Source organism: Podarcis cretensis (assembly GCF_951804945.1).
Source record: "Podarcis cretensis genome assembly, chromosome: 11".
In the NCBI taxonomy this organism is placed as follows: domain Eukaryota; kingdom Metazoa; phylum Chordata; class Lepidosauria; order Squamata; family Lacertidae; genus Podarcis; species Podarcis cretensis.
In genome coordinates, this window is record NC_137180.1 from 4,189,901 (window position 1) to 4,205,211 (window position 15,311).

General features: G+C 42.1%; 1 protein-coding gene across 1 annotated transcript; it reads left to right on the forward strand.

The window, feature by feature from the left end:
- Nucleotides 1-2,199: 2,199 nt before the first annotated feature.
- Nucleotides 2,200-6,814, forward strand: GCNT1 (glucosaminyl (N-acetyl) transferase 1; the record flags this gene model as incomplete). Its single annotated transcript, XM_079996118.1, has 2 exons — nucleotides 2,200-2,239; nucleotides 5,432-6,814. Exon 2 carries the CDS (start codon nucleotides 5,504-5,506, stop codon nucleotides 6,812-6,814), a length of 1,311 nt encoding a protein of 436 aa, XP_079852244.1. The 5' UTR covers nucleotides 2,200-2,239; nucleotides 5,432-5,503.
- Between the last annotated feature and the right edge of the window lie 8,497 nt (nucleotides 6,815-15,311).

Here is a 15,311-nt window from a genome sequence, read left to right on the forward strand (position 1 = left end):
TCAGTTGGTCATAGGACTAATCTGAGAAAAGCCTTCTAAAATGCAATAAGAATATAAGGTTTAAGGAATCCATATTTAAGTTGCTTAAATGATCCTATTATGCAAGAGTAAAGACAAATCCCTTTTCTTGTAGCTACAGTTCTGCTTTTTTTGTAAACTATGCAAATTAATAGGTTAAAAATGATGGTCAGTAACACAGGATGGTTCCTATAATTCAGGGTTGGAAATATATATAGTCCAGATGTTGTTGAACTGCAACGCCCACTACCTCTGACCATTGGCTATGTTGATTGCAGCTGAATTAATACTAGGTGACTTCATTCTGATTCCTGATTAAACTAGCCGGTATCTCTGAGGTGTGGTTTACACATAGGCAGGGAATAATGTTAGAAGTATGGTTTTGTTTTCAACAATCTTTTTTTTTTTTTTTGCACCCCTTATCTGTCCCTTTTTAAAAAGATATGGAGGAGGGAGAATAGTTCCACCACTGATTCATTTCCCAGAGTGAATCCTACACAGGAAAACAATGCAAGAGAAGGCAAGAAAGAACAGTCTTATGTTTAATGTGGTTATCTAATCAGGGGTCACTGATTAACAACCCAGAAAGTCAGGGAATAAAGAATGACCAGTGATAAAGACCACAGATTTAAGACTGTAACTGAAACAAATCAATCAATTGTATGGTGCTTCATTCAAAGCACATAATTTCTTCATATGGAAGATAATGTTAGTCTGAACTTTGCTCTATATCACTACAGTTTGATTCAAAGTAAGATAGCAATATAGTACTTATAAGATTGCTGTTGTAATTGCATTGACAAAGCCACCAATCATCCAAACAGAAGATTTGGCCTCTTTCTAAGTTCCTCTACCCATCTGATTCTCAAACAGCACTTCTAATTTCCACAGCATATCCTAATTTCCAAGTTTTCTAGCAGACTTTGTATTATGCAATGAAGTTTATGGTTACCCAGCCAGAGGGAGGAACACATGAATAGGAGTTTGATAGACAGCAGTATGGAAAGAGGGAGAGAGGGAGCGATAGTGAGGGGAGGATTGATCAAGAACTGGACAAGAAAGATTTTACATCAATTGCATCACCTATGTGAGTAGGACAACGTAGGATGTAGACTATAGGTATCCATAGTCTACTAGGAGGAAATGTAGTGGTTCTCCTGCTTTTCTATCATTTCCTTATTAAGGTCATTTTCTTCAAAACCTTTCAACAGTGCTTAAAATTCCACATCCATTGTGTTGCTACTGTTCTTCTCTTTGGCATTTTACTAGGCTGATGACATGATTAGACCAAAGGCCTATCTAGATAAATATTCTGTGTGACCAACTTAGCATTATGCCTGAACTTGTCTTTGTGGTTTGTTTCCCGCAGACAAACCACAGATGGTTACAGCCCATGGTTTGTCCAGAGTAAGACAGATCACGAGCCCCAGGTTGAAGAGAACACAGCCCTGGGTAGCGCAGCAGCAGCAGCAGCAGCACCAGGACCAGAGAAGTCCTGCTGTAGCTTCAGTCTTCACTCACAGAACCTGTACTTTCGCTCAGTCATGCTAAGCCGAACTAAAAATATTGATGCTGGATTTGTTATTGCTGAACTCTTTTGCATCTTTTAACATGAAAAATTAAGATCCGCTATGTGTTAAAGAGTAGCCACTTCTTTTTAAAAATGTAAAAGCATTGTCCACTCCAACAGTGGCGAAGCATTATTGTCAGTAGGCAGATATACACATACACACCCAATGTTTTCTCCCTTAGTCATACTTAAAATGCAAGCTCAGATTTAAATGCCTTTCAGGTCCAGCATGTTGCAGGCTTAGTACCGTATATATCTTACTATGCCATGTGAGTTGGAGTTTGCTGTTGAACCCAAACTGTCAGTGCCTTGACATTGCTGGGAGATTACAATTAGATTGGCATCTCTGTGTTTCATCTTTGCCATCAGAATTAAACCCAAAGTATGCAGAATGTGGTAGTGAAGTCAGTATAAATAAGCAGGGTGGGAGGGGGCATTAATATAGCCAGGTTGCTTTTTATGTGCTGTAGCAACAGTTGAGTCTTTCATCCATCTCTCTTTACCTTGCTAGCAGGGAGTTGAACAGTGTGGACTTCATGGCACTAACTCCAGCCAAGACCGTTAACCAGGACTTTGTTCATCATGTACAGGTCTCTGCCTGGAAAATTGACACAGTGGTCTCTTCAGGATGTTGGCTGGGGCGAAGCAAAGGTGAACCCTGATTGCTGTTCAGGAAGAAAGAAGGAGGAAGGGGCAGTGGGGTGTAAAAAGAGGTCAAACTTCAACATGTTAGTCAGTTTCTGTAATTAAACCTTATACATCCCAAGTCTGAAAGTTGTACCATAATTCACTGAATAATTGTCACTACCACATAATCGCCACACTCTGTTTTTTCTGTCCAAAGATTGGTTGAGTCGCATGGTAAATTCCTTTCCTCCCCCAGCTGCCACCCCGCTCCCCTCGTTCCTCACCGTCTCAGCCATAAGCTCCCAGGCCGTCCCTGGGCTTGTGGCAAACGGCCAGGAACTGCTGCGGGACTGCTCTGCCTTGCCTGGGTTCTGCGTTGGCGTCCCGGGATACGTCACCCAAGAAGGGAAAGCAGCCGGTGAGCAACCACCTCCAACACCTGTCCATGACCCCTTTGTCTGCCCCTGCCCCCAGCAGAACCTTCAGGTACCTCTAGGTGCATATCAATCATCTCCCAGAGGCCAGACAGCAGGTTGGAGTGGGAAACAAAGATGAAAGCGAAGGGAGGTGGAGGTTGGGTCTGAAGCTGTGGAGTGGAGGATTCTTTACGGGGTTGCTGAATAAGCCCTCCCCTAGTCTCCCAATCATCTGCCACGAAAGGGGCGGTGAACGTGAGCGAGAGGGCAGGTGTGGGCTCAGGGACCAGAAGATGCTCACCGCCACCACCTCTGTGGTCTGGGATGAAGATGGCAAGGGTGGAGGGGCAATAATCTGAACAGCCAGTCAGCCCCCTTGGGGCAGCAGCTGCCGGAGGTCTGGCATGGAACATGGCGCAGGCGGGGGCCTCATATAAGGGTCGCACCCCCTTTTTTGCATCACAAGTTTAGTGTAAAATCTCTGGTGATTATGTGGTGAAATACTATATTTTTGCCTTTGCTTCTCAGAACTCAGGGCAGCTTCTGTCAGGTTCTTCCATTCGCACTCTAGCCAGATTTGTTTAGCTTCAGAAATGGGACTTCATGGGCTGCTTTCGGATCTTCTGGTCCTAGATGTGCATGGAATATATGTTACCATGGATAAATGAGTTGATGGTAAAATGAATGATACCTTGTGCTGATTGTTTATTTGCTATAAACTTCTGCTGGAACTTGATGAGAAGTGATCTTTTTCTCAGACTGATTCAATACGAATATAATTAGATTTTCCAAAGAATGTAAACTTTTGTTTAAGGTAACATTAATGTTTAGCCAAGCACCCATCTTTTAAGTTAAAGACTTTCAGAAAACTTTCATTATCTCTCTTTCTTTGTAGATTTTCAGTTTAAATCACTGTTAATTCTGTGGTTTCAAATGTAATGCTAGGATACTTATAAAAAAACAATAATTACAGATTGAAGAAATGCACTGTCAGCTGCTTAGTGTCTTAAAATCAGAAAACTTCAGCCTGTCTCTAAATATCCTAGTATTTTATTTCCATGAGAAATCTCAGATTTATGTTTAATTAGACAAAAGGACTTGGTCTTCTGTGCCAGTTTACATCCATCATTGACCTACTACTTTTACTCATGGGAGTTATCCATTTGCTTGATTCAGTCTTAACATGTGATCATGCAGCTTATTGACTTTTGGCCACAACAACTGTTGCAGTTGGATATGAAAGGAAACATATTAAAGGAAAGGTTGAAAACTATACCAGTTAAACAATTCTATGTTAGTTTCTCTTCACTGCTTCTATCCAGTACTGCAGCTACTTTGTGTCTAGGGTTGCAGTCCTTTGGGTTGTAACCAGTGCTAGTCCTACTCAGAGTAGACCCATTGAAATGCATGAACCTAAGTTAGTTAAGTTCATTAATTTCAACAGGTCTGTTCCAGGACCAGCATTAGATCCATCCCAGTGCAGGACCAGCCCACCCATGAGGCTGGGTGAGGCAGCGGATCTGGCCTCTGAGGAGCATTTTGCCTCCTCCCCTGCAACCCCTCGCCACCTGCTCCTCTCTGGCCTCCTTTCACTCAACTGCCCCCCCCCCCCCGCAGTTGCCTCAGGTGATGACTAAGGGAAGGGGGCTGCCAAGGGCAGCATTATTTCTTTTGCCTCTAGCAGCAAAATGACCTGGCTCAGGCTTGATCCTGTGTAGGCTTACTAGAGAGCAAAATTGACTGAATAGAATTAGGATTCTGAGTAACTATAGTCAGGTTGCATGACTTTCTGTAGTTTTGCGCCTTCACTGGTTTCTCTTTTCTTACCTCCCCCTCCCACACCACATGTGTTGTATTTTAAAATACCAGTCAAAGTTCCCCACCCCCATCACTTTTGTTGCATCCTGTGCTCAGACGTCTGTTCCTCTTGATATCAAGTTTGCTTCCTCTTTGTCTTTATTTAAGCAGCTTCTTAATCTTCTATTTTCTACTGTCCTTAATTCATGTGATATTTTCTGGGTCAGAGGTAGAATAATGGTTAGAGTGTCTGACTAGGACCAAAAAGAGCCAAGTTCAGCTCCCCTTTCAACCGTAAAGCAAAGCAACCTTGAGCCACTCACTACCTGTTTGCCTCGCTCTCTACACAAACTTTATATGCTTCCTTGAGTGGCTTTGAGGAAAAGCAGAACAAAAATGTAATAATAAACTTATCAAATCAGTTGTTGTTCCTTTTTACTTACTTACCTTCCTCTTTCCCTGTCTGTAATTTTTAGATTGTAAACTTGCAGTAAGAGCCCGAAGGTTGTTCAGCCATTGATAATTAGAATGATTTTGTAACTAAAATGTTTATGATTTTAGCAGATATAAAACAGAACAGATGACATAGCATACCTTAAGTTTTTCCTATAAATTAATTAGGACTATGAGATGACAAATGTTCCTGAGATGTCCCAGCATAATGTGTAAAGTGGCCTTATATATATAGAGAGAGAGACAACAACCTAAGCCAAAGATAGCTAACACGATTCCCTTCAGTTGTTTTGGACTACAATCCCCATTATCCATGTCTATTGGCTATGATGGCTGGGGCTGATTGGATTTGCAGTTCATTGTATCTAGACATCCCCAGGTTGGCTACCCTTGACCTAGACTGGCCCTGGACTGGACATGCCAATGATACAACAGAACTACTAGTGAATAAGCATTGCACCTTTAACCTTCCACAGATTATCTGTGACACAGATAAAAAATTCAGAATTTAGTTTTTCATTTGAATTTATGTGTACTTTCACTATTCTAGGAACTTCTGAGAAATGCAGACAGAAGGCTCTGAAGCTGGATCCTGATCATGCGTATGAAGAAAGTCTCTTAGATGCATGGGAGGTCCCAAACACACTCTGAAATGCTGAGAAGGAAACTTCGTCACTGTCATAACCTACGCTTCAAGTTTCTGCTGGTGTTGATTTTTACAGCAGGCACCCTGTCTCTTATCAAAATCCATCAGAAGCCAAGCTACATACATCATGGGCGTCTGGAGCTAACTGATGAATACCCAAATAGTAACATCAACTGCTCCAAGATATTGCAGGGAGATCCAGAGGAAATTCAGAAAGTGAAGTTGGAGCTCTTAACTGTTTCTTTTAAAAAGAGCCTGAAACTAACTCCAAATGATTACATCAACATGACAACAGACTGCAACTCCTTTATTAAGAAGCGAAAGTATATTATGCAGCCTCTGAGCAAAGAAGAAGCTGAGTTTCCCATAGCATATTCAATAGTAATTTATCACAAAATTGATATGTTTGATAGACTTCTGAGATCGATTTACGCACCACAAAACTATTACTGCATTCATGTTGATAAGAAGTCCCCGGAGTCTTTCTTGGCTGCAGTGAAGGGGATTGCTTCATGTTTTGACAATGTCTTTGTTGCCAGCCAGTTGGAGAGTGTAGTATATGCTTCGTGGAGTAGAGTGCAAGCAGACCTCAACTGCATGAAGGATCTCTACAGGAGGAGCACAAGCTGGAAATACCTGATCAATCTTTGTGGTATGGATTTTCCTATCAAGACTAACCAAGAAATAGTAGAGAAACTAAAAGCTCTTAAGGGTGAAAATAGTTTGGAAACCGAGAAAATGCCTTCAAACAAGGAGACACGATGGAAGAAGCATTATGAAGTTGTTGATGGCAAAGTGAAGAATATGGGAATAGACAAACAACGTCCACCTCTTAATACTCCCATTTTCTCTGGTAGTGCTTACTTTGTTGTTAGCCGGAGGTTTGTTGAATATGTCCTAGAGAACAACAAAATCCTTACTTTTATAGAATGGGCCAAAGATACTTACAGTCCTGATGAATACTTGTGGGCTACTATTCAGCGAATTCCCGAGGTTCCAGGTGCAGTCTCTGCCAGCGACAAATATGATGTCTCTGACATGAATGCTCTTGCCAGGTTTGTGAAGTGGCATTACTTTGAGGGGGATGTGTCCCGGGGTGCTCCGTACCCACCTTGTAATGGAATTCACATCCGCTCTGTGTGTGTCTTTGGAGTGGGAGACTTGAACTGGATGCTACGAAAACACCACTTCTTTGCCAACAAGTTTGACACTGACTTTGACCCCTTTGCAGTTCACTGCTTGGAGGAGTATTTAAGAGACAAAGCACTGTATCAGCACAGCCATTAAAGTGCAACCATCTGCATGGTACAAACCCTTTCCCTCTGATAAGGATGTCAAAAATATTAGAGATTAAGTGTGCGGTGCACCTCTTGCCTCTCTTCCACCTGCCTTGCTGGTCTTTTTTAACAAGCCTTGTAGGATGTTTACTAGCTGATTATGTTGTTCTACATACTTTGTCTTGGTTTTCTGCTGTTCCCAAAGGATTCCCATCATATGCATTCTGTTGTAATAGACAACAACAGAACATTTGGTATGGTCATTGGAAACAAAGAGCTCAGGTTTTCAACATTAGCACTTCATAACAGTTAAACTGGACTAAAGCTTCCCCTGCCTTTAAGAATCTTATTAGAGATCTAAACAGTGTTTAGATCTGGACTAAAGCTTCCCCTGCCTTTAAGAATCTTATTAGAGATCTAAACAGTGTTCTCAATTTTTTGGTGCAGCTACAAAGGGCATCCCCCCCCCCAATTAATTATGAAGCAATGGCAATTAGAAGGAAGGGAGGGAGGGAGGGAGGGAGGGAGGGAGGGAGGGGCCAGGAGTGAGCAGGTATCATAGGATAGAACATGGGTTGTCTAGCAGGACTATACTTACAAATACAAAGAAAATTGAGAAATTCCAAAGCCACAACTTCTGCAGAGTTCACATTTACAGTTTGCTCAAGTATCTTTAGAGCCAAATAATTAAACCCTGCTTTTGTTGAAAATCCATGAAGCTTTTTAAAACTCTGCCAACAGCTTTGTATTAGCATACTTCATAGAAACCACAACATGTATTTTTATGCATAAATTTTAATAGTGGCTGTATTCTTAACACATTTTGTAGTTGTTCAAAAGTGATGCAGCAAAAGCCTACTGGCTAAAATATTCTCAGGGAAATATTAATGTGCCTTGTTTTGTTAGTATAAATGCTTCATTGTATACAATATCTTCTGTTTGTTGCTTGATACACTCTTGGAATATTTCATGAAAGTGATATTGTAACTTAATAATATTAGTCCTGACTTTCTGAACACCTTAAATATAAATTAAAACAGTTTTCTTCAATGGCATTAGTGTGAAATGCAGAACATGACATTCAGAATTGTTGCTGGTGAAACCTATTTTCTTTTTTCTTTCCTTTTTTCAAAAACCTCTGTGAGGTCAGTGAGGCAGATGTTGGCATGGTATGATTTACATAGGCTCACTTCTCAGATTTGGTGTGAGAATCTTAGGCAGGGTTTGATGCCCTTGTCTTCTCCAATATGGTTTGCATTTCCTACAGCCTGAAGCCCTTCTCAGAACTAATACCATTCTAAAGCCTCTGGGAATCTTTTCCTAGGCCTTTGGGGAGTCGCTTTGAAGATGTGCATGTGATTCAGAGGGGACCTAAATGCCCTACTGAAGATTCAGGTGTTCCCAAGTGTCCTTGCTCCATAACACTTGATCTGTACTATGTATAATTCTGTAACAGTAATATTTCGGCACTGCTCTTTTATATCCACCATGGTATAAAAAAATCAGCAATCTTCTATGGAAGACAAAAGGAGAAAGCCAGTTATAGTTTAGAATGGGATCTAGAAACCTACCAGCATTCCTATTATATATAACATAGCTCGCTTTCTCAAAGAGGAGGCATGGTCACATTTTGCTGACTCTCACCCCCAGTCGAGTGGCCAGGATGCCAGGCTGTTTGCAGAAGCAACCTTAGGCACAGGTGTCTGGGTGCTTTGGGGATTCTTGTTCTGCCTTCCTCTTTAGAGCATATGAACTGTGCTCATTATGAACTGGTTACAAATAACCTGCATTTGCATCTGTTTCCCCCAGTGCCTTTTGCTCAGTTGCCATTTTTAAGGAGTTTTGCTGCAAACCAGCCAGCAGCAAACCATTCAGCCATGTGAGCAGGGGCTGATAGAAGCTGTAGTCCAAAGTGCCTGGAGGGCCTAGGTTTGGAAATGCTGCTGCAGACCATAACATCTCTACAACCACCTCACTACCATTTTCTTGCTCTTTCTGCCTGTGAATGAACTTCAGACCTAATATTTTGGGTGTATGAGCTCTTAAACCTGATACTGACCCTTCCGCCTCTGGATGCTGACTTCACAGTACACTTGGTTGTTAATTTAAGCTGTTTGGGTTGAAATGTCTTGCTTATCTTGTTCCTAAGAAGCTACCTACTCCAAATATGTGCCATACATAGGCACACAGGACCACATTATCTTGTATTGTGGCTCTGGTGCAAGTCATCCTATGTATCTGAACTGGTGTCCTTTATAATGTTACTCAACTTCTTTTGAAGGGTAATGTGTTCGTAAACACATTTAACAGTGCAATAAAGGAAGGGGAAATGTGTAGGAATTTATTTTGATGCTATATGTAACCTTATAGTTGAAAGGCTTAGGATGATTATAAATGAAGTTTCTATTTTATTAGTGATTACATTTAAATAGCTCCTCTGCTATAGACTATGGGAACAAATAACATCTAGAATCTTACTTATATACACACAGCTCTTGTTATATAGTTGGTATATATTTTCGAATGCATGCCATTTCTGGCATCAATAGGACATTTGCAATGTTGAGTACTTAGCGCAGCATTAGCAGAGAAAGAAGGGTAGTGTTGCAACAGCCAGGCAAAACTTTAAAATGCAACTTGGCAGGCGACCAAGTTGTTTGCAATGCAATCCTATGCTTGCTTGCTTAGAAGTGTGTCTCACTCAGGACCAGCTAACCCCCGCCCCCCAGTAAGGTGCGGTAACCGCCTCAGGCGGCAGGGTCCCCAGGGGCAGCAGATTGCAGTGTTGATAGTTCTTTAACTCCCTTGTTCCTGATTTTGATCTTCACTCACCTTGTCTTTCCTGGTGGGGAGGAGGCCCCCATTTTGGCGTTTGCCTCAGGTCTTGGGCTGGCCCTGCTCTTGCTATTTTCAGTGGGGTTGAGGGCTGTATTCCCTTGGGGACAGCATTTGTTAGGGGTTATATGTTGCTAGTAGGTGGAGCCAGAGCAAAAACTGGGTAGGGTTTGCAGCACACGGCATAGCACTTGTCCTGTACCACCCACTTGCTGGGTACCAACCACCATTCTCACAGCACACATGAGAACAAGAGCTTTATTGAAAACCGTGAAACTTTAACTTCAGGGTCATAAGGAGATCTCTGCTGCATCTTGCACAGTTTTAAGTAAAACTTCAGTTAATCACTGCTTGAAAGCGAAGGCTACATCAGCAGCCCAGCTGTATGTTTCGCTTGCTGAAAATGGAACTTACAAATGGGAAGAAAGGTTATCTTTCATTGGACCTGGTAAGCATACTGTGGTTGTGCAACTGAGAATAAAAACTAAAGGCAATTGACACTGGTGCTCTGCAACTAAACCTGTACCAGTATATCTTTTCCATATGGATCTTCTGCAATACCAAAGGAAGTTGAGCATGTTATTTTTAAGCCATTTTGACTGTGATGTCCAGCTATGATAAATTAGATTCTAGATTCTTACGTTGTGAGAGAAAATACCAAAAATGGCTTCTCTTATCTGAGTGTTAGTACTGTATTTAAAATAAATATAATATCCCCAACATGATGCTAATTGCTAATTCAAATAATTAAGTATCTCATTATATTAGTCAGCTATTTCAGCCTAGAGTCTGTTAGGCAGCAGTGAGACTATGAATCTTAATTGGGGTTCTATACTTGGGGAAGTGTATCCAAGTTATACGGAACATGTGTGTAATTCTGCAACTTGCATCTGCCACACTCATCAAGATTCTGCAGTGGTTTTAAAGCTAACAAACAGGGTGGTGGAATTTTTTTAAAGAGTGGTTGGTACAAATACAGTGGTACCTCAGGTTACAGACACTTCAGGTTATAGACGCTTCAGGTTACAGACTCTGCTAACCCAGAAATAGTACCTCAGGTTAAGAACCTTGCTTCAGGATGAGAACAGAAATTGCGCGATGGCGGGAGGCCCCATTAGCTAAAGTGGTACCTCAGGTTAAGAACGGACCTCTGGAACGAATTAAGTTCTTAATCCAAGGTACCACTGTATGGGGGATTTTGCATATATACTATACTGCTTGCAAGGAGGGGGAAGTATACTGTTTGCAAAAATATAAATTAGAAAAATAATTTGAAAAGTATGGAGAAATGGGGATTTCAGTGCCTGTACTGTAATATAAAATACTTAATCCAAACACACTGGGTTTGTCTGTATATATAAAATGCTGCTGTTCCTCTTTTAATAGCTGCGCTTGTTCAAGCAAAGACAAATGATAGGAAACAGAACATTTTGTCTTTAAGCATTTGATCTTCATGCCATTTTTAACTACCACAGAAGTCAAAAACAGCCTTTCATTTTTACTTATATGATTCATTTTTGTATTAAGAGGTTAGCTTCCTTGACTCATGCAAAACAGTATCTAAAGTTTTGCATTCAAGAGAAAAGAGGGGTCTCTATTTTCTGTTCAACTCTGTTTTATGATGATCATGGATCTGCCACATCAGTGTTAAGCTGATGTGAAGAACCTTTGCGCTGGAGGAACTCTCCCCTTACAACAAATGAATCAGATTCTTAAGAGCTTTCCTTCTCTGGTGAAATCAATGAAAGCTGTGTTTAAATAAACAGGACCATATGAATATTTGTTGTCCTATTCTATATTTCCAACTGATAATCTCTTGTTTATTAAAATGAGGTATAGGAAATGTGTGTACTTGTTCAGTGAAGAGATTCACAATCTAAAGCCTTAATGGAAGTTGACAGTATGTTGGTTCACAGGCCAGATCGACAGATGCAGAAGAGGAAATGACAACTAGATGGCTGCAGTGCTGTTAAAGAGAGAGATTTCCCCCGCTTTTGTTGAACTGGAATGTGTTTTTTTTAAATCAATGGATGATTTACAAAGCAAAGGATAACAAACAACCAATGGTGGTAAAGTCTGTCTATATACAGTGTACTCCCAAGAGCTGAAAATACAGAAGTTAAAATGATCTGCGAAAACTGGAGTTTACAACAGCAATGTTGGTGGCACACCTGTTCCTTATGGTTACATCAGTGGTGGACTTTGGTTCTATGGTGGCCTGAGGCCTGAGGCCAAAATTTGGCACATACTCCATATCCTTGTCAGGTAAGGAGGCACTGAGGCCTCTACAGGGTCCTAGCGCCCTCCCATCTCTTTCCCAAAGCTGGAAAAATGCTAAGCAGACTTTGGAGAGGACGCAGGAGAACTCTCGGACCCTGTCGGAGCCTCACGCCTCCTTCCCAAAGCCCAGTGTCTCACTTACTAGGCTTTGAGATAGTGTCCTCTTGGCTCAGCTTGCTGGGGCTGATGGAAGTCGGCCCCCACAACATCTAGGAGGGCTCTGTGTTGGATATTCATACTCTACACAAGTTGGTGTGGCAGGAGAGGATGGCAAGAGTGCCAGGAAAATTCAAGGACAATCAAAGAAACATTTAAACATTTCAGTGTATCAAAATATTTTTTTCAGCCTATGGATAGATATCTTTTCAAAATAAGAGCAAGACCAAGGCTTTTTTGTGATGAGATGAGAATTGGTCTCAAATTAGACATAAAATAAATGTGATTACAAGCAAGTTCACACCTCTTGCTGAGCTTGTATACATACTTAAGGTACATATGTAAGAGGCTCGTTTCTAATCATATTTTGGGAATGGTTCATGTTCTTATGTAGCTGCATTATTTTGTACTTTCTTTATGTCCCATGATCATATTATCAAGCACTGCTGGAGGTGTTTCTGATTGTTTTCTAGTGTATTTCTTATCAATAAAAAAATTGGTGTGGCACAAGTGAATTTTTATTCTGAAAAAGTGGCCCAGAGAAAAAGTTTGAGACCCACTCCTGTACACTTTCGAGTACAGCAAAATCAATACCATTTTTCAGCCAGAACTCACTGGAACTCAGTTCTGGCCCCTCTCAGGTGGGCGCCATTGCCATTATAAGAGAGCAAGGGAGGCATTCGTGGCAAGTTCTGGCACCTCTTTTTCTCGAAAAATAGCACCAAGCAGAATCTTAGAATGTCATAGTCCATTGCTCAAACTGTTAGAGTGCAATTCATCTAACAAGCACTGTCAACAGAAGCACCATGCAAGGACTTTTCCCTATGCCCCCCTGGAAATTGGCTTGGGGGAACCCCAGAACAGGACCTGGGGAGAAGGAGATGGGGGGGGGTTGCTCCCTCCGGCAAGCTGCAATGCTTGTACAGAGCAGATGGATAACTCATCATAGTGCAAAATTGGATTACACCAGCAGTTTTCAACCTTTTTGAGTCCATGGCTCCCTTGTCCAACTACATTCTTTCTGTGGCACCCCTGGGGGGCTCAGGAGCCCATTTATGTCATCCCTTGCCTGCAGAGCTGGCAGCCTCTCACTCTTTCTTGAACACCCTCCTTTGTGGAGTGTTCCCTCAGCCTCCTCTCCTCTCTCCTCTCCTTGGGAGTCCTCTGGGCAGCCACGGTTGCTGCCCCTGGTCTCTGAGCTGCCCCCCTGCCCCAAAGAGAGGTGCCTCCGGACACTTCCCCACAGGGGCCTGGGACTTGTCTGTCCATTCCCAACAGCAGGGGCTGGTGGACTGGCTGGCTGGGCTCCTGCTTGCTTGCTTACTCTGAGGCCGCCTCAGCTCCTGGCACCCAGCACCCCCTGGCCAGCCCCAGAGGCACCATTCGCCTGCGGAGCTTGTAGCCAGGGCTGCTGAAACAAACAGCTGGGCAAGCCTTGGGGAGGCAGAGATGGCATCCAAGGAGGGAGGGAAGGAAAGAGGGACAGAGGCCAGTGTTGCCCGCGGCACCCCTGACCACCATTCAAGGCACCCCAGGGTGCCATGGCACACTGGATGAAAACCACTGGATTACACCCTAAGAAAGGCTTTAGAGTTCTAGGATGATGCAGCAATTAGGAAAAGAGTGGAGGATAAATAGGGCAACACTAGCCTTGCATAGAGAAAAGGAAAAGCATTATGAGTTCCAGTCCACCAGATGGGCCTAAAACTTAATATTGACCAACATGGGATACATTTCAGACATTAGCTTATTCACATGCCCATGGCATATATAGACTTTACTGAAAGGAGGCCTTGAAAGTATTTACTGTGGTCAGGCAACAGAGACTTCTTTGTTTCTTTTGGCAACTATTAATGAGACCCTACATTTTTAGGTGTTGGGAAACTTGTGTTCTTGATATTTTTAATTAAATACCAAGTTGCTTGGGATCGTATGTCTAAGCCACACTGAGAATGCTCTTCTGTTAACAGGGAGGGAACTTTATATATTTTCATATGTCTTGGTCCCAAATCGGCTCCTGAGAGCATGTTTCCTTTGCACGCCGAGCCTGAACTTCTCTACAAATGGAAAGTGAGACTGGAAATATGGGTGTAGGCCCTGCTGTAAAAGGCTGGCAGTCACATTTCAGGCTTCATAGTAATGTACATAGCATTAATTTAAAAGAAAAACATTATTTTATTTTTAAAAGAAAAGTCCTGAAACTTTAAATCATGGAAAACTTTTAAGAGGCTAATAAATGGGAGTGATTCAATGAATGAGAGCATTCTTCTCTACTCATTGCAGATGGGGTTTATAGAAGGCCAAAATGAAAATACTAGCTTCTCTCAGAGGCAAAAGCTGGGGTTTTTTTTTAACTCCTTGATTCTTGATTTGTTATACAGTGGTACCTCTGGTTACAGATGCTTCAAGTTACAGACGCTTCAGGTTACAGACTCCGCTAACCCAGAAATAGTACCTCGGGTTGAGAACTTTGCTTCAGGGTGAGAACAGAAATTGTGTGGCGGCAGCAGGAGGCCCCATTAGCTAAAGTGGTGCTTCAGGTTAAGAACAGTTTCAGGTTAAGAACAGACCTCAAGAACGAATTAAGTTCTTAACTCGAGGTACCACTGTACCTACTAATAAACAGCTTAGCTTTTGATGGTTGTAAACCCATGCTGCAGATTGATTTGATTTTTGTCACCTAAGCTGAAAAGAACACTTTGTAGCAGTGGTGTACCAACCCCTGCCGCCGGAGACCGGCCAAAGTTGCTGAGCTTTTCTTAGGAGACACCACCCTGCAGACCCCCACCCCATGCCCAGTGTGCCTTGCCCCTGCCTTCCTATGCTACTGCTCTGTGGCTGGTGCACAGAATTAATCAATGTTATGCCCTCCAGGTGTTATATGAAACTATTGGCCTGGAAAAACTACCTTATGTTAGATAGTAGCTGTGAAAGTGATGTGTAAATTGACAGAGGAGGAGAAAAGTAGACCATGGTAACAATTCCTTATCCATAAGTATTTAGAAATACCATGGTTTAAATCAGGGTTTTGCTCAGGGCTGGATTGCTGCTTGTATTATGAAGCATGTTTCCTCAGTTTTATTTAGATATACAGATGTGTGGTTTTCAGTCTTCCTTAGGAGACAGGATGCCTTGGATTACGTGTGTATCAAATGTCAGCTTTCATGTGTGGAAGTGCCTTGGATTACATGTGTACCAAATGTCAGCACATTTAGTACCCCATTTTTAGGAAGTAC